The following is a 23,556-nucleotide window of genomic DNA, read 5'->3' as shown; positions in this document are numbered from 1 at the left end:
GGGGTGTGGGGGTGTGGGGGGTGTGGGGGGTGTTTAAGTGAGTAGATACCGAGATTTCCGTGAGAATTCCGAGATGTAATGTCTGTGGTAATAATTTATTATTGTTTTTGATACGTCTCTTGACCTACCCGTTTTATGCTGACCCCATTATTAACCTGCAAATGCAATATACCATGTCAATTACTATATACACATCTCCGTATTGTCCGTATTATCACCCCTCCTCGTCCCCCAGACACCCGTAAAAGTGCCCTAATAAATCCCTGGAATAATCCTCCACGGCACAATCTTCTTATACTCCTCCCAATCCTTCCCATACTTCCTCTTACACTTCGTCTCATCTCTCCTCTCGCGATGAATCAACAGAATCGCAAAGTAAATAACGTAAAAATACGAAATCACCATTCCCCACCCCCTCGCACCCCCCTGCACCACCCTATCCTCCCCGCGCGAGAATCCCGTCTCGCCATCCAACAGCGCCGGGCCCTGCTGCACAAGGTACCCCGCTATCCCGGTAGGCAGACAGAACGCCCACGACATGATCCAGTCGCCAAGGTAGTTGATGTGGCGCGCCGTCCCCCACCATCCGGAGATGATGAGTTTTGACCCCGAGGCCGTCTCCATGTACTTGAGATGCGCGATGCGCGGGTCAGACGGATCGGTGCGGAAGCGGTTCTTTTGGTTGTTGGCGCTCCGGAATATGTAGTACCCCAGACTGAGGATGGCGAGGACGCCGGCGTTGCCGGAGAGGCCGAGGGTGAGGGGGTAGACGGCGAGGTAGCGCGCTTGCAGACTGTAGATGAAGGGGACCCAAGCGAGGTCACCGAAGGAGAGCATGAACCCGAAGCCGTCGGTGGTGATGTCCATGGTGGTCAGCATGGAGGGTTCCATGTAGAAGGAGTCGAAGACGTAGAGGGCCTGGAAGAGGGTGACGAGGATGATGGAGTCGGTGACGTGGCCGTATGTCTTGTATTGGTGCGCGATGAAGGCGACATCGAGGAGGATCCAGCCAAAGAGACCTGGGCGCAGCTCGCAGAAGACTTTGATGTCGATCTCGCCGAAGATGGGGAGGGTGACGCGCGGGTTGAGTTCGCGGCCGATGAACCAGTCGTAGAGCATGTTGCCGGAGTGGCCACCGGCGGCGAGCTCGCGCATGTCTTTGTTGCCGGGCTTGACGCTGAAGCTGCGGATGTAGACGAATGTTGCGAGGGTGAAGGCGATGAGCATGTTGGCGGTGACGATCTGGGTGTAGTTGTCCCAGATGTAGGTCCAGACTGGGAAGTCGGCGCCCTGCGCGATAGTACCGGCGAGGAGGAGAACGACGGTAAAGATGGAGGAGGAAAGAGCTGGAGTGAGTTAGCAATGATGGGTGGTTACAGGGTTATGTCAGGAATATACTCACTATTGAACTTATACTTCAAGCGTCCTCCAATAGCCAGTTCAGTTCCTTCAACGATTTGTCCCGGAAGGAATCTGTGCAGCACCAAACTCAGGAAATAGTATGCCAACACCCAGCCAGTAGCCTCGAAGCTCACAATGCCATTCCATCCTGGCCATCCAGTCTCAGTCTTGATCTTGTCCCATGTCAACGTCTTGGGGTCCAGCACCGAGGGGATCGGGCATCCGTAAATGTCGTTGCAGACGAAATTGGTGATGTAGACGACGATCGGAAGGAGGAACGAGATGGCGAATGCACCGGGCCTAATCGAATCAGTCATGCGACGCGGCTGAAGTTGGAGAGGAGTCAGCTACTTACGGTCCAGCGAACTCATATCCATGTTTCTGTTGCGCCTTCACGGCGGGGGCTTTAGATTTCGAACCGGCCATTGTTGCAGCTTGTAGTCGCAGATTGTGGTTCAACCCAGGTATATGAGCCTCCTTATATAAACATAAGTAAAAGAAGTGAAAGCGAGAGTATCTGCAAGTCGTCCGATCTAAAAGAAGGTTTTTGAGATAGCTTCGCCCCCGGATACAAGTGTTTCCGCTGTGTTTCGGATTCACTCAAGTGTGCTCCTTCGGACCCGTTTGAATCGTTCCCATTCTGCCATGCTGGACTTGGCCATTTTGGCGAGAAATGGGAGAGCTGCGGAAACCGGAGTTCAGCTATGACCCGACAAGGGAAATTACTAGTAAATTGTATGTAATTCTCCCCATCCGGCCATACCCCCCACGGCGTTCCTTTGTAATCCCCCACGTGACGTAGAGCCGCCCTTTGTTCCCTCTGTAGAATACTGGCCTTTAATTAATTTTTTACTCCAGTAAAGTGGTTCAGTGCTTCGAACAGGGCGAGCGAAGTAGTAACTTCTGTACGCTCCTAATTTGGGTGCGTACAGAAGTCACTTCTGTCGCAATATTTTAAAAAATTGCCAGGTAGATGTGTTTGCTACTGTAGGTAGCTTAGTTACCCGTCAAACACCTACCGGCAATTTTTGAATATTGCGACAGAAGTGACTTCTGTACGCACCCAAATTAGGAGCGTACAGAAGTACTACATGGAAAATCAAAATCGTCAATTAGGGGGCGTCAACCCGAAGAGTGTAGCAGTCGCAAAATGCACCTTCCTTACTGTAAAATTCCAAAGGTACTTAAATTTGTATGTAAATTGTATATAAAATGAGGTACCTAAAAAAAATCGAAAAAATTAATCTTCCATTTGAAGCGCATTACCCAACTGCCTGCATCCTACTAGATCTGCCTCAATTTTATAGAATCTAGACCTAATTAAGTCTAGATTCTCCTTTAGCTCAAGCTTCTGATTGGCTAGAGCATGCTCCTCTGTAGTCCAAATCACGTGACTCAATTACGAGTACGAAAGGCTTGTACCTGGTGCTAAACCGGATCAGGAATGCGGGGAGATGTTGGAATCTATTAACTGTCCCGAACGAAGCCGTCGCATTCACCTCTACCGTCGTATTCATCATCGCCAACGACTGCATGTTCATCAACTTAACTCTTTTTCACGAAATCAATTCTATCATACGAACGACCTTTCTTCCCCTTTGCGCCAAGGCGCTTTACTAGAGGCCTGTCCCGCGCCCGATCGACGAACGGCACCATGCTTCCTCCCTCCCTCACCAGCATCCTGCTTGCCGTGCTGGCGCTCCGAGCACCATTTGCTCAAGCCGCATCTGACGAGAAGAAGCCCGATGTAATCCCCTGCACCGCGAAATCGCCAAACACGAACGGGTTCTACGACCTGCGCCCCCTAGCGGTGCAGCTGCACGACCCGAAGAAGAAGCTGGGGAAGCAGAAGACGGATAGTTGGCAGAGCCGGGGTCACGATTATAAGGGGAATTTCTCGATCAATATCTGTGCGCCGGTCGTGGAGGAGATTGAGGATGTGGTGGGGGTGGAGGAGGCGAGGTGGAGGAATGTTAGTGCGTTTTATGAGGCGGATGGGAAGGTGTTTTCTATTGGGTATGTTTGGGGTTGGGAGATGGGGATGGGAGGGGTGTGCTAATGATGGATAGAGAACAATCTTCGGGTATTATGTTTAGGGGACGTAAGTTGGTGCTTCAATACACCGGCGGCTCGCCGTGCGGATCCGCCGTGGAATCTCGATCCGAAGAGCTCGAGGAGCTCGATGACGACGGATATCCTGCGCGGACACTCAACGGCAAAGTAGTCGGCTCCAACTACTCCTCCGACAAAGACGAAGACAAGCCCCAAAAACCCAAGAAACCCCTCTCCACCAAACGCCGCAAATCCACCCTCATCTCCTTTTACTGCGAAAAAGACCCCCTCAAATCCGGCGCCGTCGTCTCCTTCATCGGCACCGACCCGGACGAATGCGCCTACTTCTTCGAGATGCGCTCCGAAGCCGCCTGTCCCGGTCTCGGGCCCGTGCAAGCCGGATTAGGGCCCGCGGGGGTGTTTGGGATCATCGCTATCATCGCGGTGCTGGTGTATTTTATTGGGGGTGTGATGTATAACCGCAGTGTGGAGCACTCGAGGGGGTGGAAGCAGTTGCCTAATTATGCTATGTGGGCGGGGATTGGGGGGTTCTTTATGGTTCGTCCACGCTATTTTGGGGGGAAGGGGAGGGTTTAGGGGGAGAGAAGCTGACTGTGTGGTAGGATTTCTTTACGATTTTGACGAGTAGTTGTGCGAGGTGTTTGCCAGGCAGGAGGGGGTATAATTCTCTGCCTGGGTTGGGGAATGGGAGTGTAGCGCGCGGAATGGGGAGGCCGGATGATGAGAATAGACTCATTGACCAGCTGGATGAGGAGTGGGATGACTAGAGGAGGGGGCGGGGTGGGCATGTACAGTATGGACAGTACGATCGCGGGCCGGTTGAAGTCACGGGGGATATGTTTTGATATGTTCTGAATATCTTGGCGTTGAATGATGGGGGGGGGGATGTGAGGGGGTGCTCATAAGCTGTCTTGTCTATTGCGGGGCATGCATGGGACATCTTCTTTTATCTATTTCCCCATGGATCTTTCTCATGTGGGGATGTATATATATCAAGACCTTTCTTTTCGAGCGATTAACCCTTCTTTTAGGAGTCGAGTCAATATCTCCGAGTCAAGATGCCCGACACAGTTTACGTGCCAGTGGCCGAGCAGTGTGCTTTAGTTCTCCAGCATGTTATGTTATGTTAGATTTTTAGATACCACATCACGGCCCGGCTGGCTGGGCTGGAATCCGTTTATTTGTCGAAAGCAGAAGCACATCCAGCACATTCAAATCGTGCCATCATACATACCAATGCCGCCACTGGTCGCGACTGAACGCGTCCAGACCTATTCCTACCCAACCAAGGGATGGGCTAGCAAGATTTCCAGTGCGTGGACAGGATTTGCATGCATGGCGGTGAGCTTATCTGGCGGCGTTGGTGCCTCGAAGCGGGAGGACGGAGGTAGGTTCTCGAAGGAGGATGGTTCATGTGAAGGCGAGGTTGGAGGAGGGATGGGATGTAGTGTAGCGCGTGGGTTTGAATGTGGTAACTTGTGGGATTGACTTGGAGTAGCTTGGGGATGCTAACTGTGTTGGTTACATCGCCACCAATATTTTTGTGGTGGGGGATGTGTGAACGGCCGGACTGTCGTCATCGTTTACTGTCGCCGTCGATAGTTTGTGAGGTGGTTGGTACCTTGAATCATCGGTGTACCCGGCAACCAACGAGATGTTGTACTCGCAGTGTACTCTGTTGTTTTCTGTTGTTCCCTGTTGTTCTCTGCATTGTGAGATTGTACTCTTCTGTACTCGGTCTTTGAGGCCTGAGAAGGTCACGGGGAGCATACAGAGGCAGAGGTAGGTAGGTTGTCGTCGATAATCATCCATACTGCAAGCACTAGGGTGTGCCCTACAACTGTACAGCCAGTCAGTCAGTCAGTCAGAACTAAAAGCTGCATATCAAATCTTAAAACTCTCACTCATACCGTTGCCACGTCGTCTTCTCTCCCTGTAATAGAGCAATTTAGATTTGCTGTAACGCTGCTCCATTTTGTAGCAGCCCTATATTTCTTTAGCTATTTCCTTCAACAACTAATGCCCTAGAGAATAACCACTAATTGCTAGGTTCTTAATCCACTTCAGAAGTATCGTCTCTTGTGCGTCTAACAAACTCTGCTATTGCTAACGGGCTTAAGAGCGTGTCAAACCTCCGTCAGTTAACGTGTCATAGAGCTCTTAGGTAACCCCAGCACTTTCTTAGCGTGATATGGGCTCTTGTACTTTCAGATTGGACGTCTAATACTGCTTAGGCTATTAAAGTTTCATGTTCAGCAATACCTAGGCATTCACGATATCCATTGTTAAGTTATTTACAATTTACTAAAGTTGGTAGGGTAAATCCACTACGTTACACTGTCACTTACGTTAGTAACAATTAGACTTTAAAGACTCCTTAAACTATAAGATAGCTTAACTTTTAAACAGAGCACGTTAAGAAACATATCATACGACATTGGAATAGCTCTCCTACCTTAATTAATGATGTACTACGCTAGCTTGCTAAAGGAGCCTAGGTTATAATGCATTCTGCTATTCTACTCAAGGCAGAAGTTAAGGCTCTACAAGTAGTAAATGTACAGAAAAAGAGGTGGGAAAGGAGGCGTAAGAGGCGTATATAATGTAAGGGTACCCCCTTACATTATACGCCTCTCCCTCTCTGTACGAGAGGGAGAGGATATCCCTTGGAGTGCTAAGGTTAAAGTAAGAGTAGTCGGCGGGTAGGGTCCAAGGGCCGACAGAAGCATTATGTCATTTGTAATAGTAGTAATAGTCGGATTTTGATGTTTTCGTGATCGTGATCCCTTCGTTTGGGAAATACGTTGGCCCATAAGGGGGCATATTTTGGTTACCTGCCCTCGACTTTACTATACCATTTCTACCCAATACTGGCAATAACAGTACTTATCTAATACATTGTACCCCGACTACTTTCTTTACTAGATACATACTGGAAATCGACGTGGCGCGCTCCCGATTCGTCTCCATGAGAAAACCAGTTACTACCAGTGTGTTTCTACGCTACACAGCGCCACCTGCCAGGTTCCTGGTGGCCGTCTCCAGTGGCCGTCTCCGGACATCAACCAACCACCGTCCGGCGACGACTGCTAGCAGTGCCATATATCCGCGTTCGACAGAGACAACTCGCTGCCAACAGCTGAAACCCACAGCTACAACAATTCTTGTATACTCATATTCGCTTTCTACTTCCAATGACGAACCGCCTTTTGCATGCCACCGTGATACCTCACGCGATCTTCAATCTGCACCCTACTGCGCTGGCATATCTGGCAATCCCTGGGGAAATTACATCGGGAGTCCCACATAGAGACAACTCAGGTACCACTTAAGGTTGGTGATAGCTTCACAGGCCAAAAAAACCTATGATGTAAGCTCCTCTGTGTGATGTGACAACATGAGAGAAGCAAGCAAGCGACACTTAGTCTCCTCATGCACAATTGCTCTTTCTATCCTTCAATCTTCTTGAAGAGAACAACAACAGACCCTTCCTTCATCCTTCTTTTCCTGTTACTTACCCGGCTTCCTTTCAAAGTCAACAGACCCTTCCTTCATCCTTCTTTTCCTGTTACTTACCCGGCTTTCCTTTCAAAGTCAATCGTTCAATCTTTTTTCTTTGCTCCTGCGTATTGCATGGCCCGCCCTGTGCTTTGATTCGCATCCTGTAAGACATATCAATCGCTCGCGGCCATCAGCGTGTGCTACACCGCAGCCATCCACCGCCCGCATTCATTCCAACCTCCCCTCCCCACCCCTCCCCCATGACACTACCCCTCCCCCGGAAGGTCGGGGTTCCTCTCGCAGAAGCACCCCTAATTACGTCGCCGCCTGATGGTGATCATGAGTCGGCGGGGAGGACAAAACCTCAGCTCGCCCTGGGTAGCCCCGTCTCTTCTTCTGCCCGCCCGCAGTTATATTCGGCTTCAAGCCCACGCTCCGCAAACCGCCCCGGGCTTCCTATTTACAGCCGCTTCACGAGCAGGCCTTCTCGCTGGAAATCAAGACGCGCAGCTATGAGAGTGAGGATTTCTGGGCCGGGCCCGAAGGGGAACATGGAGAGGCTCGAGGCTACCGTCAAGGAGGTGACCAACTGGGATGGATTAAGCATGGTTCGTCCACTGCTCTTTTTTTTTGGTTGCAATTGAGCGTGGAATGGGAAGGGAGACGGAGACACGCGGTTGATAAGCTCAATATTCTAACATAACACAGGATCCCGAGATGTGGTACCCGGACGGAAACTGCCTCGTCCATCTGTATGCCCGTGACCCCACGGCGTCGTCGATGTGGGGTCCGGCATTCCTCATTCCGCTCGAGTTTCTAGTCGGCTTAGACTGCATTCCTTTGCTGGAACGCTTTTTGGCTGGCCGCACGGGTTCTTACCTCCCGTCGTCGAACAGACAGTTTGTCAAGGGGCGCCCAAGCAAGGAATATACATCGGCGAGATATGATTTATACATTCCGCCGCCGCCGACGGTGGAGGGAGAACAGAAATTGCTGTGCCGTACTGCTACACGGAACTTCTTCGCGTGGATATGCGGGAAGCCTCTTGTTGGAGAGAGTCTGGGACAGGCATTGGTGGGGCTACTCAATAGCATGAGTGAGTACCGAGGGCTGAACGTGGATAATGTGGAGGATATCCTCGATTACATGGAGGAGGGAGGGTATGCAGACTTCGGCGGCCGCCCAGTCCATACCCTCGCCACCCTCCATTTCGCAGAGCACTTCCAATTCGAGCATCTCTACATCGACGCCTTCGCCCATGCGGTGGGGATGCACGATGAGATCATCCAGAGCCCAGAATACAAGGTTCGTAGCACATACAGTCATAACCAAATCAGACAAACACATACTAACACCACCCAGTCCATCTCCGACACCACCCGCTCCATCCTTACCCACGCCCACACCGAGCTCCTCTCCCGCCTCACCCGCACCAGCGCCAGCCTCTCCACCTTCCTCGCCGACGAGCTCTCCCCCACACACCTCGGCCTCACCGCCGCCTCCCGCACCCACCTCGACCGCTTCCGCTCCTTCCTCACCACCTACTGGATCTCCGCCCTCGGCTCCTACCCACCGCCCTCCCACAGCAGCCCCATCTTCTCCAACCAGGTCCTCCTGCGTCTGCGCACCGAGTTCAAAGACCTCTACGCCTACCTCGTCGACGAGTCCTTCACAGCCGCAGACTGCAGTCCGGCCGCCGCCCAAGGCGGCGTCTGCGTCCTCCAATCCGTCCAAGCATTCGACGCCCGCCTGGGCTACGAAAGTTTCCTGCACCCCCTCCCCCTCCTCCCCACCTCCCCCTCCGACGCCTCGCGCCAGGTGAACTCGCGGACGCACTCCCTCCGCTCCCCCACCCTGGCGCGCACATTCAGCTGGAGCCGGCCGGCGTCCCCGAAGAAGGATTCGAGGCTGCTTGCGCTCTCCATCGTGGCGAAGGCGAGTAATCACCATAAACCGGCGCTGCTGGAGGCGCCGCTGGTGAAGGCGTATAGGGAGTTTGAGACGGAGTGTATACTGTCTACTAAGGAGGATAAACGGACCCGCGTCTCCGCAGCAGCTGCCAGAAAAGTCCGCTGGATTCTCATCTACGCAACCCTTCAAACCCTCCGCTCAGCGACGGATATCCTACCCGCTGTCCGCACACCACTCACTGTGCCGTATCACCTCAGCGCCACTTTACCACGTTTGCCCTGGGCTAACTCACCGCGCACGAGTCTCACGCCATCAAGCACATACACCCTGCACCTCTCCCTCTCCTCCTCCTCTATCCCCTCTTCCCCAACAACCCCACACACCCCGGCCTCGCCAATCGAGCCAGACATCGACCACACCCTCCTAACCCGTCCCGCCTCCTCCTCCCCTCCATCACCCCGCCCTCGCCGCGCCTCCCTTCCCACCCTCGCGCGCTCGCTGAGCTCGGCCGCATCGCTCGGTCGCGCCATCAGCGTTATTGGGAGGAATCCGAGGAGGAGTTCTGCGCCGGCACCGAGTCGGACGCCGTCGACGAGTATGGAAAATAGCTTCACCAGCGCTGCAGAAGAAGATGAAGAGGATGATGAGGAGGATGGGGGGATGGAGATGGGGTGCTGGAAGAAACAAGTCGAGTTGAACCAGATCACTCCCTCTCCCTCCAGACCCTCCCATTCCCACTCCCGCTCCCACTCCTCCCCCTCCTCCTCCTCCTCCGAGAACCCCACCACACCACCCTCACCACTCTCACGCTCCCTCTCCGCCTACGATTTCTCAGACACTACGCCCCCCTCCCCCCTCTCCCAGTCTCACACACCCTACGATTTCTCAGACTACAAAATCTCCACCTCCACCAGCACCTCCAACTCTAGGCCAGAAATGGAAAGACGCTGGAGCGGAAGCACAGCCCACGAGCACGAGCACGAGGATGTAGCACCTGAGTGCACTACCCGCGCCGAACCCCATCGACAGGGTGGGAGAGTGAGGGCGGTTGGGCTGGGTGTTGGGGCGTTGGGGGCGCTATTAGATGGAGTAGTAGAGGAGAGGGTGTTTTTCGAGATTGAGGATTTTCCTGGGAACCATGGTGGTGGGAGGAGGGTGGGGATGGCGATGTGAAGACTAACTGGTGCCGCCATCGTTCGTTGGCGGTGTGTATGAAAAGTGAAGAAATGGGGAGTTCGGAAGAGGAGTTTAGGAAGGGAGTCTGGGAAATGGATAGGATGGGATGGGAGGGAAGAGACACTGTATGCTCATAATAACATAGTTCTTGTATCTACAACGCTGTATCTACACGCACAGAAAATTGAGCCGGATTCCGACAATTGGCCCCGTTAACTTTATGACTAGTCATGCTTACGTAATATTTGACTATTCGAATAGTCATGATTATTATGATTATTTGTGCTAACCGTGAGGGGGTTTATAAATCCAGAATATGACGTCTAGACGTGATACTGTACGATGCTTGTGAAGTCAACAGTGGAGGGCATGTTGAACTTTGCAACGACAACATATACGCACGCAAACGGACAGTACCAATCGTAACACCAAAATATTAATCACTACTCATTACAAAGAGAAAAACCGCTTCTCTAAACCCACGTAACAGAATCCATCCCCATCCCATCCTAAAGAAAGCCACAGTCGAAATAAACGCAGCCTCTTGGTAGAGAAATATGCCCCCAAAACCCAGACGCCGCGCGGGCAGGGAGACAAAAAAAAAGAATAAGGAGAATTCCGAATATGCGAATGCACATCCGGAGTTGTGTTAAGGGAAATGGGGGGTATATCCAGTAAGCTGTACACAGCTGCCACTTTTGTTCCTCTCACCAGGTAACTAGTACACCACCTCGCCGTCTCGGGTCTCCGCTCTCTCACCAATCGGTCGCTCCGTACCTGCATCTGAGACTTCGTCGTCATCCTCGCCCATCTCGGACTCGATAAACCCGATCTGTGGTGTCGGGATCTGACAGGTTCATAGCTTGATGTCCACATCAAGCTATGAACCTGTCAGCCACCGACCTAGAAATCACATCATAGGACTTGGAAGGGGTGAAGTCGACTTACACTCATATACGCGCTCTTCTTCAGAGAAATAAACCTCGCCTGCGAGCTCCCCATCTCCAATCGCCTTCTCCGCCGCCGCCAAACACCTCTTCGTATACGTCAGCCCCGCATCATCCCAGAACCACCCCGTACAAAGCCCCATCACCGCATCCACCAGATTACGCACACCAAACGGATTGAACGCCTCGATGAGCCGTGTATTAACGGAACTCGGCCTCCCCTAGTCCCGCCTCGCCGAGTAGCTCGGGGTATGTGGCGCTGAAGGTCGGAGCGAGGTCGCCGGCGATCATCCAGTCGCGTGGGATGCGGATGATGCGCGTGTTTGCGTAGGCGACGGAGTCGGTGGGGACGTAGGGGTTTAAGTGAGGGAAGCATCCCAGGCGTCGTCGGCGCCGGGGGCGATGGGGCGGTCGGAGCCGTGGATGGAGGTGTGTGTGGAAGTTAAGGAGGCGAGATTGTCGGTGGTGTCGTGGTCGTGGTAGGGGTTTTGGGATTGGGATTGCGAGGGGGGTGGACCGCTTTCGAGATCGGCCATTGTGTAGTTTCTTGTGGTGTGCGCGAGAGGTGGTCCGATGTCCTGCTTTAAACGTCGGTGATAGCTCGACGGGTGTTTGCAACGAGGCAATTAACTGTCCCCGTTTGCGGTAGCCCGTTGATCGTCGCTTAATATATACTCGTCTGTTTCCTTCGATATCTTTTCCCTTTCCCTTATCGCCGTGCTCTACCGTCGCACCTGCCGCAAAATCCTCAGCCACAAGGCTAAAACTGCGCCGTATATCAATCCATGTCACGCTCCTCGGCAGACTAACGCGATTACTCCGTCCGCTCGAATCCCGACTAAACCTCTGCTCCCTCAAACTCAGCAGCGGATAATCACCAGCACCACCCTTATCCTTCCCGCCAATAAACTCAATATCCCCCGCACCCTGAATCTCTCCTTCAATCTCCCCCTTCGTCAGCTGCGGATGCCGCGCGGAATCGCTGGCTGCGCAACACTCGCTCCTGACCGCGCTCTCCCACGCGCCCTTCTCTCCGTTGTAGTGGTCGTCGTCGTCAGCCGACGCATGCGCGGCGTGCTATTACTCGGATTCCACAGCCGCGTAGCCCGCTGCGCTTCGAGCAAGCCGCTGCGTGCGCGGGTCCGGTAGCTGGGGCAGGAGCGCAGGCGCGAAAGCGTTGTAGAGGGACCAGCGACGGCGCGCGGCGCCGGGGGGGGGTCGGGTAGGGCGGCTGGGAGGAGGGCGCGGGGAGGCGCGGGTTTGCGGTCGTTGGTGGTGGGTTAAAGGGGGAGGTCGGCGAGGAGGAGAAGTGGGAGATGGGCCACGAGGCGGGCGGAGGCGCGGGTTCGTCCACGGCTGGGATGGGCGGCGGACACGAGGGTGGTCCGGCGGGCGCGCGGGGTGGGGGGCCGGGGTGGGAAGGGGCCAGTGATGCCGTTGCGAGGGGTGGGTGAGGAGCTGGGTGGGGGAAGAGCGAGAGGGGTTGTTTTGGAGGGGGTTGCGGCGTGGGTGGTGTCGTGGTGGTGGTTTTGAGGGTGTTCGGTTGACGTTGGTTTTTGGAGGTGCTGGGTTGGCGATCGGCAGAATTGGCGAGGCCGGAAAGGGGCGCGCTTGGGTACTGGCGGCGGAGGTGGCATCGAGTTAAGCGCAAAACTCGATTTTTTTCTTGTCTGAGGAAGTGAGCTGTGAGACGAGCAAGGGAGAGCCTATATACCCCTGGAACTGAGCCGGTGACCACCTCCTTACATTTCGCCCAAGGTAAAGCTTTGCTCAAACCCGACGCACGATGCGTCAATCCGCAAATGTGAAATTCCCATATTGAGCCTCCCATGAAAGTGATACCTCGCGGCGCCGGGACCGCGTCACGGTTGGCAGAGCACGGGTGTGACGACAACACAGCGCAATCGAGTCTCAGATCCAACAACGCTCGGATCGCCAACGATGATAATGCAGAAATGTAGTAGGCGACCTTTCCCATCCTCCACGTTCAGCCTCGAACGACTCCGGGTTGCGCGGTGTTTCAAAATTGGGGGATGCATAGCTGCCGGAATCACAAAGTACTGGTCCATGCGACGATGGCGCGTGGATCCGCGTCTCAGGATCCGGGATGCAGAGTCGGCATGATCCGGACAGAGCTACAGAGATGGGATGAAGATGCGTGAGGATGCGAGTGCTTCCGGGAACAGGGGAGGTAGATATGTCTAAGATCATAGGAACGGGTTTTGGGACTTCCATAGAAAGGGGTTCGGAGGGGATCTCCGCACATCACGATAATTCATGCACCTGGATATTACTAACAAGAGCACAATTTACGTCACAGTGCCAGTGTCTTTTGTATTGTCTAGGCTCTCTGTCTTTCTGTCCGTCTCTTTATTTTGTCTGTTTATCTGTATCTGTCTTGTGTCTGTTTTGTCTATAACCCACGCCTCGCGCTATATGCTGTCTGTCTGACTTTCTGTCTTTCTGTGCTCTTATGCTAAGCCACGCAATGCAAGACCGCTATCTTGATACCCCCCTCCCTGAGCCATAATACCAGGCCATCAGGTCTCGAGGGTAGATAGAAAAAAAGGATAAGAAAGAACACAAAAATAAAAGTAAAAACGCCCGCTAACCTGATCACCCATATACTAAATCACCCCGCCAAACGCCTCTTGCTCCCCCTCCCAAAAAAAGACACACCTATCCCCCATCCCCCCCTTCCCAAAATCACCAACAACACCATACCGAGAACACACAACTCAACACACCGAGAACAAAACACAGCACGTCTTAAGAACACGCCACCCTCCACCCCCCCCTCTCAACCTTATCCCTCCTAACCCACGCATCCACCTCCACACGTCCCACCTCCTGCGGCGCCAACTGTGGTCCCGATTCCAAAGCGTCGATACCGTCAACACCACCCCCAAAATCCATAATCAACACCCTCGGAATCTGCCCCGTACTAACAATCCTCCTATAATCCCCCCTCGCCCCTAGGACCCAACTCGCATGCCACTTCTGGAAATCCAGCAGCAGCCCCCCCGTCGCGAGATCAAATACCTTGATACCGTGGTCGTAGCTCCCGCTTATCAGACGGCCGGAGACGGAGTCGATGTGTAGGGATCGCACGAGGAGTTCATGCGCGTCGATGGTCCGGACACAGTCGCCGGTATGGGCGTCCCAGATGCGGATGACCTGGTCATTACCAGCTGAAGCGATGAGCCTCCCATCATCACTAAGCTGGGAACACGCCAACCCCTTCGTATGACCCGCAAACTCGCGAATACAGCGTCCAGTCTCAATATTCCACAGCCTAACGCTGAAATCGCCACTACAGCTCACCACCACATTATCGCGCAACTGCACCGCATTAACCGGTCCCGTGTGTCCGTGCAGATGCCGATGCAGAGCCCCGGTGTCGCGGTGGAACACGGCGATGGTGCAGTCCTTGGAGCAGGTGACGATGTATTTATCATCGAACGCCAAGTTCAGTACCGCGGCAGTGTGGTGCTGCAGGCGGCGGATGGGGCGGTAGGAGTCAGCGATGGAGTGGATGATGCAAGTCCCGTCCGAGGAGCCGGTGATGAGGGTGAAGGCGTCGTATTGGAGGCAGAGGATTGAGGCATCGTGGTGGGTGGCGTAGGAGAGGGTGGGGGGGGTGCTGTGGCCGGTTATGTCGGGTTCGAGGCTTTGCACGCCGGTGGAGGGTTGGGGGACGGAGACTTCGGCGTAGTGGGTTGGGGTGCCGGTGGCGGTGGTGAGGAGGGTGGGGGAGGAGATGAGGGAGGGGGGGCCGACGACGAGGAGGCATTTGTAGGTGTGGATGTCCCAGACGCGGAAGGTTTTGTCGCGGGAGCCGGTGATGATTTTGTGTCTGCGGATTCGTTAGATTGTGGGCAAATGTATGAGTGTAGGGAAAACTTACTCGTCGAACTGGACGCAGTAGATGCTGTCCATGTGCCCGTGGAGGTAGACAGCTAAGGCCTCGCCCTCGCGCCAGTTTCGTTCCAGCTGCTGTCGCGCCTTGTACACCTGCTTCCATTCCTTATCTGGCAGTGTCGGCGGGAGTCCAAGGCCAGTGCCAGGTTTCACTGGATGGCCCATAGCAAACGTAGTCGATTTGTCGCGATAGAATGACTCCTTCCACACATAGTTGGTATTAGCCACCTGATACCATCTCTTCGACACCTCCGACGCCTGAGCCAGTACCCTATGATCCAGCATCGAAAGAATGTGCACCGCCAGCTCCTCAGGCAGACTGCTCACGAAATCAACCCGCACAATAGCATCTTCCTTCTCATCGCGCTGCGCCAAACTATACTGCGGCAGCGCCAGCTCAACCGCACTCTCATAATCCAAATACACCTCCTTCTCAATCTGCCTGCGTCTCAGCATCTCATTCTGCGCCGCCGCCGTCGCCCTAGCCGCCTCCCCCCCGCCCCTCCTCGGTATAATAGGCGGCGCATTCCCCTTCCCAGGAATAGGCTCATCGACATCATCAAACGCCCGCAGCGCCTCATGATGTCCCCTATACCCATACCCCACCGTCTCCGCCCTCGTATGCCTAAAGCTCGCCGCACTCTTCAGCTTATGCCACGCCGCGCCCGCGGAGGTCGTGGGGCGCGCGCCTGCGGGATCGAACGGCATGTCGGCGTGCGAGTGTGAGGCGCGACGCGGCTTCGCGTGGTTGAGAAGTGAGACGGAGGCGCGGCGGATGAGGCCACGTATGCGGGTTTCTGGCTTTGGGAGTTTGGGGGTTGCGGTTGACGCGGCGACGGTGGTGGAGGAGGAAGAGGACTTGCCCTTGTCCTCTCTCTCGATAAAGGTGTCTTGGGAGGAGGAGCCGAGGTGCATGGAGCGGCGGAAGAGGTCGGCTACATCGTCTCCGATGCCGAGGGGGAGGGAGCGCAGGCGTTGGCGGCGGATGGCGGGTGGGTATGCATGAGGGCACGCGCTGGTACCCGAGTCGGTATGGGAGGGGATGTAGAAGGATGCTGTGGTCTGGTCGACGTCATCGACGTAGAGGGTGGATTGCGACTTCTCCATTGTTGGTGATGTCGCGCGGAGGGAATCCACAGGGGGTGGGTCGTGGGGAGGAACGGAGGAGGAAGGTGCGACGCGGTCGACGCTCTCGCGAAGATTCTCCAGGGCGCAAGTTCGAAAGTCGCCGTCGCAGATTAGGGGATCGAGGCTCTGCTTTCTTCTTTGACGAAATATGGGGAAGATGGGCCCTCGCTGGCCAGTGCTGGCTTTAAGGACAGTCGTCTATTTGGAGTAGTTGTGGATAACAGATAGAAGCGACAGATAACAAAGTAGGTAGAGCCTAAGAATCACAGTGTAAATAAACACTGGGCATCAAAAGTTTGCCACGGAGTGATATTATCATGTAGAGGATAGATACGACTTCAGAAGTAGGGGCGGTCAGAAATGGGAATTGTTTATACAAGTATTTCTCTCATGGCGAGAGACTAAAAAATTAAATTTCCAAGGATTTTCGTAGTTTTTTCGCAGGTGATTCGCCTGGTTGGCTCGGGAATTAAATCTGATGATTGGCAGTTTCGTTTCAATCTAGGGAGATGTCACGAACCGAATCACGTGCGGGCAATACTCACGTGCCCTTCAGTGCCAAGACGGAGGCATGTCGGTCCGGACAGGACACGTAGAACTATATAGTAGGAACGCGGACCTTCGGAGGGAGGTCAGCGTTCAGTCTTCGTATCAATAGACCAGGATTCTACGTATATTCCTTCCCGTGACTTCCCACTGCCCTACTCGCCAAGAAGTCCTTTACAGGAGATGCCGACGAGGCTGGTGGCGGGCGACATAGATTGGTTCACAGGGGGGTATTCGCAGGACACAGTTGGAAGATGTATCAAATCTCACATATCATTTACATCGATAGTGAGGAAATCTTTTGAAATATCTGGATCTCAGGTCCAGGTACAGTACCAGAATTCGTAGATGGGTTGGTCACGTCATCTGGAGTACATGCATCATAAGACGTTACGGAGAAAATTGATTATAATCATAATTATAACCCTATACCTTATTAGGCTTCGTTATTAGAAAAGCTGAAATGTTTCTAGAGAACTATAGAAAATTACTATTTAAATTCATGAATTTGAATATTCAAAGCTTACGTAATTCTTGAATATCTAAATATTCTTGAATATGTTAACTAATTTTGCTAACCCTAATGCCATTTAAATAAGCTACTACTACACATGACATATCTCTATCAACTAGAGGCCTAATGAACAATAGCTCCAAAAGCTTCTACAACCCTCTATGATTCATTACATGCCATCGCTCCTTAGTTACCCACAAGATTGGTTAAGTTATGACATAATTTGTCTATGTGGGTACTCTGACCTGTCATACTGACATTCGTTGCACTCAGTTTGCTATCAAACTCAAGAGCAAACTTAGAAATCTCCTCCTCAAACCTACAAGTCACCATACATATCTTGGCTTATCACACCAACAACAGAAGCAATACTACTCAACGATTGCTGCAAACTCTTCTACTACATCTGTTTATGCTACATACATCACGGCATATCATTTGGACACTCATTGAACAAGTTATTAAGAAAATCTCCTCCTTAAGGGGGTGGGCCAATACTACCACATGGCATATCTCTACCAACTAGAGGCCTAGGAACATGAACGATAGCTCTAGAAGCTTCTACAACCCTCTATGATTCATTACACGTCATCGCTCCTTAGTTACCCACAAGATTGGTTAAGTTATGACATAATTTATCTATAGGTACTCTGACCTTGGACCTCCTTTTCACTTCCTATAGGCTAGGAACCCAAGAGATGGTTCTATGGAATTCTCTTACGTTCACTACATGATTAGCAAGCTAGTTGTGGGTTGCACTTGATTTCTAATACATTTACCAAGCCTGGTTAGTCATGGAAAGTCATGGAAAATGAGAGAACTACACTCCTTTGGCATAAATAGGATTGCCCTTTCCTTAAGAAAGGGCAAGCAGGCAATACAGTAAATCGACTAGCACATACTTCTACGTCTTTTCCAAGCTTCCAAGCATTGATCTTGTTATTCTCTGTTTTTGAAAAGTCAGTGAGGTGCTAACCTCTGACTTACCCCTGAGTTCTCAGACTCAACATTTGTTGCAACTTGTCTAAACCACTTCACCACATCATACACCTGATTGCTGCGTTGTGGAATAGTCTAAGCTACAACCCTTTGGCTCTGTTTCCTAAGACAGTGTGTTGTCTTAGTAAATTCATCCCTTCCTTGGGTGGCTAGATTCTCATATCTGGTGCACCCAACATTACAGGATTGCCCTTTCCTTAAGAAAGGGCAAGCAGGCAATACAGTAAATCGACTATCACATACTTCCACGTCTTTTACAAGCTTCCAAGCATTGATCTTGTTACTCCTTGTTTCTGAAAAGTCAGTGAGGTGTTAACCTCTGACTTACCCCTGAGTTCCCAGACTCAACATTTGTTGCAACTTGTCTGAACCACTTCACTACATCACACACCTGATTGCTGCGTTGTGGAATAGTCTAAGCTACAACCCTTTGGCTCTGTTTCCTAAGACAGTGTGTTGTCTTAGTAAAATCATCCCTTCCTTGGGTGGCTAGATTCTCACATCTGGTGCACCCACCATTACAAACTTGTCTAAACCACTCCACTACATCATACACCTGATTGCTGCATTGTGGAATAGTCTAAGCTACACCCTTTGGCTCTTTTTCCTAAGACAGTGTGTTGTCTTAGTAAAATCATCCCTTCCTTGGGTGGCTAGATTCTCACATCTGGTGCACCCACCATTACAACAAGCCAAAATAGTGACTTGTAGGTTTGAGGAGGAGATTTCTAAGTTTGCTCTTGAGTTTGATAGCAAGCTGAGTGCAACAAATGTCAGTATGACACTATCTCAACCCAGTAACCGTGAGTAGGCAACAGTTATACAGGGTATAGGGACGCAGAAAGCAATCCTACCATTTATCATCCTCGCAGGCCAATACCATCTTGCACATTAGTATACAGAGTGCAACCTCCTAAGTGAGTGCTGCACCCCCCCGGTTCTGCTTATTGCTTTTACGCCAGGAGGGTAAAAGCAATAAGCAGAACCGGGGGGGTGCTCCGCTTATTGTCGATTATCAATATCCAACAGGTTGCATATTGCGTGCGTGGAGTAGTCGATTAGCCATATCTTGCACTATACACACCCTAGGTGGAAAAGATCGCGCATCTAGCTCAAGGACTCTCTTCACAATGGCCTCCTCTTCTAGGACTGTAAGCTTCTGTGATTTAGGTTTGTGTCGCGTCGTGCAGTCCGTCGGTCGCGTCGCTGAGTTAACGTCTTACGGTCCACGTTATATACATGTGCTATTGACCTAACGCTTGCATTTGGGTTGCTTTTAAGGGCTTCGATAGCAAGAATGACCCTTGCTTCATATGAAGGTGAAGACATGTTCCGTTGTTGAGTAATTAGGCGTACACTGAAAGAAGGCCTCATCTCGTCGGGAAGTGGCGCGCTCACTTGGGTGGCGCGCTCGCTTGTGAAGTACGTTGCGCTTTGTAAATAATCATGATTATGATTACGACCTAATAATCATGATTATAATTGATTTTCTAACCCTGCTGTAAGGCTTACACCGTCCCTCATCGTCCACATCGTCTCAATTGAGCAAACTATCACGGTAAGATCAATCCCATCTACCTACTACACCCGCACACCCGAAGACTAACCTCAACACAGATCCTCACACCACCACCACACTACCACCACGATGCCACCCAAACCCACCACCCCCACCTCCTTCCGCCTCCCCCTCCTCTACACAACCTTCTTCCTAACAATCGAGCCCCTCTCCACCCTCCTCGGCGCCTACTTCGCCTACTTCCAACCCCACCACTACCTCACCCTCACCACCCCCTCCGTCCCCCCTCCTGCTCTCCTCCCCCCCTCCACCGCAATCGTCCTCCAACAGCTAGCAAACCTCTACCTCCTCCTCTCCCTCACCGAAGCGACGCTCCTGCGCACCACGAACGACCTCGCCGTGTGGCGCGTCTTCCTATTTGGCTTGTTGGTAGCGGATGTAGGGCATGTGTGGAGTGTGAGGGAGGCGGTGGGGTGGGAGGGGTATTGGAATGTGGCGCGGTGGAATGCGATGGATTGGGGGAATTTGGGGTTTGTGTATGTGGCGGCTGCTTTGAGGGTGGCGTTTTTGATGGGGGTGGGGTTGCCGGGGAAGGTTGGGGGGAAGGTTGGGGAGAAGGTTGGGGGGAAGGTTGGGGGGAAGGTGAAGAAGTGAGGAAGGAGATAGATTTGCGCAAAACCCATTCCCTTGTTAATGAATATGCGCAAAAGCACCCGAATCGCCTCGGGCGATTGTGCCAGATTTGCGCAGAATCAACTCCTTGTTTGACGAATATGCGCAAAACCTGGAACTTGAGAGACGTGCTCGTTGACTAGCAAATCCTATAACGCACCACTCGGCGCCCCCTTCCACCCCAAAATGTCCCCCGCAAACGCCGAAAACGGAATCCCAATCCTCTCCAACACCTCCTTCAACTTCCCTCCATCTTCCCTTAGCGCCTTCCACTCTAACTCATCCTTAACCAGCAGCGTACCCCCCAGCACCGTGCCATTCAGCGCCACCACACCCGTTTCCTTCGGATCCTCTAGCCCAGTAGGGAACGCCATGCCCTCCGCCCTCCGCGGCAAAATCACCATCGACGAATCCGTGAAGGCGAGGTTATAACTCATCTCCCCCCCCCCCTCCTTCCCTGCCCTCTTCTCAAAAGTATCCATCGCATACCTCGCCATCTTATGCAAGGCCAAATACGTCTCGTGCAACTTCTCCGGCGAGGGGCTTCCCTTTATCGGCGCAGCAAAATACGTAAACGGGATCTTCGCTTGCGCCTCCCCTAATCTATCGGCGAGTAACTCCCACTCCCCCTCTCCCAACCCCTTCCTCATCGAATCCACAGGCAAAAACTGAACATGTCGATGCGGCTGGCTAGCCCCCGAGTGAGGTCCGCTATTGAAAAACCCGAAGAGCCGCTGCCCTGCAGAGCGATAGGCAGAGAGGAGGGCGTAGACGGCTTCTAGATCGTCAGCGGCGAGGGGGTCGGTTTGGGAGGCGAAGGTCGAAGTGGCGAGGATGGTGTGGTTGGGGGTTAGGGCGAACTTGTTGAGGACGAGGTGGTGGGAGGGGCCGATGGGGGTGATGAAGAGGGGGGCGGGGGGGTTGAGGAAGGGGTTGAAGGGGGTGGAGGAGGAGGTGGTGGGGCTGTTGGATTTGGGTTTGGATTTTAGTGTTGGGCAGTAGCGGAGTTGGAACTGGGGGGGTAAAGGTTAGCTGGGGTCTTTGTTTTTTTGGGGGAAGGAACGATGGGGGATATGGGAAGGAGCAAAGGGGAGGGTTGGAGGAAGGAACGAAGGGGAGATACCGGAAAGAATGAGAGATGGCCATAGGAAGGAGCGAGGGAGAATGTAGGAAGGAATAAAAGGAAGGAACGAACGAGGGAGAATATATTTGTAAGCACGAGGGGAATATAGGAAGGAACGAGGGTAATATGAAGGAAGGAACGAGGGACAATATAGGAAGGGGCAAGAAACAATATGAGGGAAAGAACGATGGAGGTTATATAGGAAAGAACGAGACACGAGGGATAGTTACAGGAATGCCATTCACATCCAACACTGCCGCTGTGCTGTCGAAGGCGAGAAGGTCGCCCGATTCCTTGGCTTCTTGGAACCTGGCTGCGACAATAATGGGTAACCCATCTGGAATTTTAATGGAGCTCATAATGGCTTAAAAGTATGAATTTAAAGGATTGAGTTGGAGTTATTATGTCGTTGAAGTAAGTCAAAGCTGGGCATTACATGAGTTTGATGTTGGAGCCCCGCGTACGTCACTTTGATGGAGGCCCTTAAACCTGCAAGGCTGAAAAATAGCCTTACGTTGAGCCAACCAGGTACTGGATGACCGCGACGCGACGACGCGACAGATGGGGCCGAGGCATCCACAAATTCTCCGACGGTGGGATAATTTGGTAAATACTCATCAAGGTAACTCTGAATGAGCTTTGAATCAGCGGCACTATTCAACAAGGCATGTTGATTTAGGTAGGACTACATCTCTTTCCATTGCGCATTTATTCTTGCTTCCTCTTTGCAACCCTCCAATCGAAACTATCTCTCGGCCCAGACATCTCTCGATGGCGCCAGCACCTGTCCCCAAGGCCCTTGAAGGCTTCAGGTCTCTTGGTCCAAATTCATACATCTACGAAGCTCCAAAATCTGGGGACCCTTTGAGGGACCAAGTGTCACCTCCTCACCCCGATGTGATCCTGTTCATGTCTTGGCTCGACGCCCAACCCAAACACATCGCGAAATACACCGAATACTACAAGACGCTCTTCCCCAACGCCAGCATTATTCTCGTCACCGCCTGGGCCAAAGATGTCGTTTTGCGCTCCAAGGCCAGCGAGACCAAAGTTTATTCGCCCGTCGCCGCTAAACTACAAGCCCTCCCATCAAACACCAGGATCCTCCTCCACAGCTTCTCCAACGGCGGCCTAAAAAACACCGCCCTCACCACAGAAGAATACAACCGACGCACCGGCGACCCCCTCCCGATCCAAGCCCAGATCTTCGACAGCGGCCCCGGCTACCCGCGCTTCTGGCCAGACCTCCGAGCCGTCACGGCCGGGCTGCCCAAGAACTTCATCATCCGCACTCTCGCGACAGCCGTGCTGGGTGCGGCGTACGTCTTGTACAAAGCTGTATGGTGGGTGAAGGGAATAGAGAATCCGATCATAACGTACTCCAAAATGATGAATCGCCACGAGCTTTTCTCGAAGAAGGTGCCAAGGGCGTATATCTACAGCCGCGAGGACGATATGGTGCAGTGGGGGGATGTAGAGGACCATATGGCTAAGGCGAGGGCGCTGGGTTATGAGGCGTGCGGGGAGCTGTTTGAGGGCACCCAGCATGTGAGCCATATGCCCAAGGATAGCAAGCGGTATTGGGGCATCGTGGAGAGCGCGTGGAAGTCGAGTTTTGGAAAGCAGTGAAGGAGACTCGGTGCAGATGTTGCCGTGCCTGCGAGTGTAGATACTGAGCGACGACGATGCGGTTAGGACTGGTGGCGAATTCTGGGTTTCTTATGTGCGATTGGCGATATCGAGCGGAGTTTCATTTACGATTCATTTACGATCGGGCGATAGAGATAGAGCAAACATAAACAGACGAAGCCTTTGCAAGCACTTACCGGCGTCCACCACATAGTGAGAAGTTCAAACACGATCTGCGACGATGGAGATTACCGTCAATCTTCAATGCCTCAACTCGACGATTTCTTCCACAATCAGTGATTTTCTCCATCTCGGGGTATATATCCCCTGGTTTGGGTGGAGATTCGTATTCCTATTCTCCGCTTTGAAGACCCGCCCCCCAGGCATCGCGGGGCTCAATTCTCACAGCTACTCAAGCAACACAATGAAACAGCCCACGACTTAGAAATCCACATGATGTCTCAGCACTGCGTAGTCAGGTCCCTACGCCAGGTGC

General features: G+C 52.6%; 8 protein-coding genes across 8 annotated transcripts; 3 read left to right on the top strand and 5 right to left on the bottom strand.

Moving 5' to 3' along the window:
• Nucleotides 1-79: 79 nt before the first annotated feature.
• On the bottom strand, nt 80-2,274 carry ERG24 (erg24, C-14 sterol reductase). Its single transcript, XM_024472584.1, has 3 exons — nt 1,757-2,274; nt 1,403-1,701; nt 80-1,346 (listed from the first exon to the last, which is right to left on the bottom strand). Exons 1-3 carry the CDS (start codon nt 1,825-1,827, stop codon nt 253-255), a joined length of 1,464 nt encoding a protein of 487 aa, XP_024319884.1. The 5' UTR covers nt 1,828-2,274; the 3' UTR covers nt 80-252.
• A 626-nt stretch (nt 2,275-2,900) lies between these two features.
• On the top strand, nt 2,901-4,363 carry MRL1 (Cation-independent mannose-6-phosphate receptor CI-MPR). Its single transcript, XM_024472583.1, has 3 exons — nt 2,901-3,417; nt 3,471-4,011; nt 4,077-4,363. Exons 1-3 carry the CDS (start codon nt 3,056-3,058, stop codon nt 4,239-4,241), a joined length of 1,068 nt encoding a protein of 355 aa, XP_024319887.1. The 5' UTR covers nt 2,901-3,055; the 3' UTR covers nt 4,242-4,363.
• A 2,867-nt stretch (nt 4,364-7,230) lies between these two features.
• VC83_09044 (uncharacterized protein) lies at nt 7,231-10,238 on the top strand. Its single transcript, XM_024472582.1, has 3 exons — nt 7,231-7,583; nt 7,684-8,280; nt 8,338-10,238. The coding sequence occupies exons 1-3, from the start codon at nt 7,236-7,238 to the stop codon at nt 10,057-10,059; spliced, it is 2,667 nt and encodes an 888-aa protein (XP_024319886.1). The 5' UTR covers nt 7,231-7,235; the 3' UTR covers nt 10,060-10,238.
• A 542-nt stretch (nt 10,239-10,780) lies between these two features.
• On the bottom strand, nt 10,781-11,152 carry VC83_09043 (uncharacterized protein; the record flags this gene model as incomplete). Its single annotated transcript, XM_024472581.1, has 2 exons — nt 10,781-10,909; nt 11,021-11,152. The coding sequence occupies 2 exons, from the start codon at nt 11,150-11,152 to the stop codon at nt 10,781-10,783; spliced, it is 261 nt and encodes an 86-aa protein (XP_024319889.1).
• Nucleotides 11,153-11,287: 135 nt separating this feature from the next.
• VC83_09042 (uncharacterized protein) lies at nt 11,288-13,337 on the bottom strand. The gene has a single exon (XM_024472580.1). The coding sequence runs from the start codon at nt 12,985-12,987 to the stop codon at nt 12,064-12,066; it is 924 nt and encodes a 307-aa protein (XP_024319888.1). The 5' UTR covers nt 12,988-13,337; the 3' UTR covers nt 11,288-12,063.
• A 441-nt stretch (nt 13,338-13,778) lies between these two features.
• VC83_09041 (uncharacterized protein) lies at nt 13,779-16,516 on the bottom strand (the record flags this gene model as incomplete). Its single annotated transcript, XM_024472579.1, has 2 exons — nt 14,917-16,516; nt 13,779-14,865 (listed from the first exon to the last, which is right to left on the bottom strand). Exons 1-2 carry the CDS (start codon nt 16,035-16,037, stop codon nt 13,779-13,781), a joined length of 2,208 nt encoding a protein of 735 aa, XP_024319920.1. The 5' UTR covers nt 16,038-16,516.
• A 3,941-nt stretch (nt 16,517-20,457) lies between these two features.
• VC83_09040 (uncharacterized protein) lies at nt 20,458-22,027 on the bottom strand (the record flags this gene model as incomplete). The annotated part of the gene is made up of 2 exons (XM_024472578.1): nt 21,662-22,027; nt 20,458-21,321 (listed from the first exon to the last, which is right to left on the bottom strand). Exons 1-2 carry the CDS (start codon nt 21,788-21,790, stop codon nt 20,458-20,460), a joined length of 993 nt encoding a protein of 330 aa, XP_024319890.1. The 5' UTR covers nt 21,791-22,027.
• Nucleotides 22,028-22,202: 175 nt separating this feature from the next.
• Nucleotides 22,203-23,060, top strand: VC83_09039 (uncharacterized protein; the record flags this gene model as incomplete). The annotated part of the gene is made up of 1 exon (XM_024472577.1): nt 22,203-23,060. The coding sequence occupies one exon, from the start codon at nt 22,203-22,205 to the stop codon at nt 23,058-23,060; it is 858 nt and encodes a 285-aa protein (XP_024319896.1).
• Nucleotides 23,061-23,556: the final 496 nt, after the last annotated feature.

Source organism: Pseudogymnoascus destructans (assembly GCF_001641265.1).
Source record: "Pseudogymnoascus destructans isolate 20631-21 unplaced genomic scaffold scaffold_33, whole genome shotgun sequence".
Taxonomy (NCBI): domain Eukaryota; kingdom Fungi; phylum Ascomycota; class Leotiomycetes; order Thelebolales; family Thelebolaceae; genus Pseudogymnoascus; species Pseudogymnoascus destructans.
The sequence above is the reverse complement of the archived record's forward strand: the minus strand, read 5'-3'. Positions and strand labels throughout refer to the sequence as shown.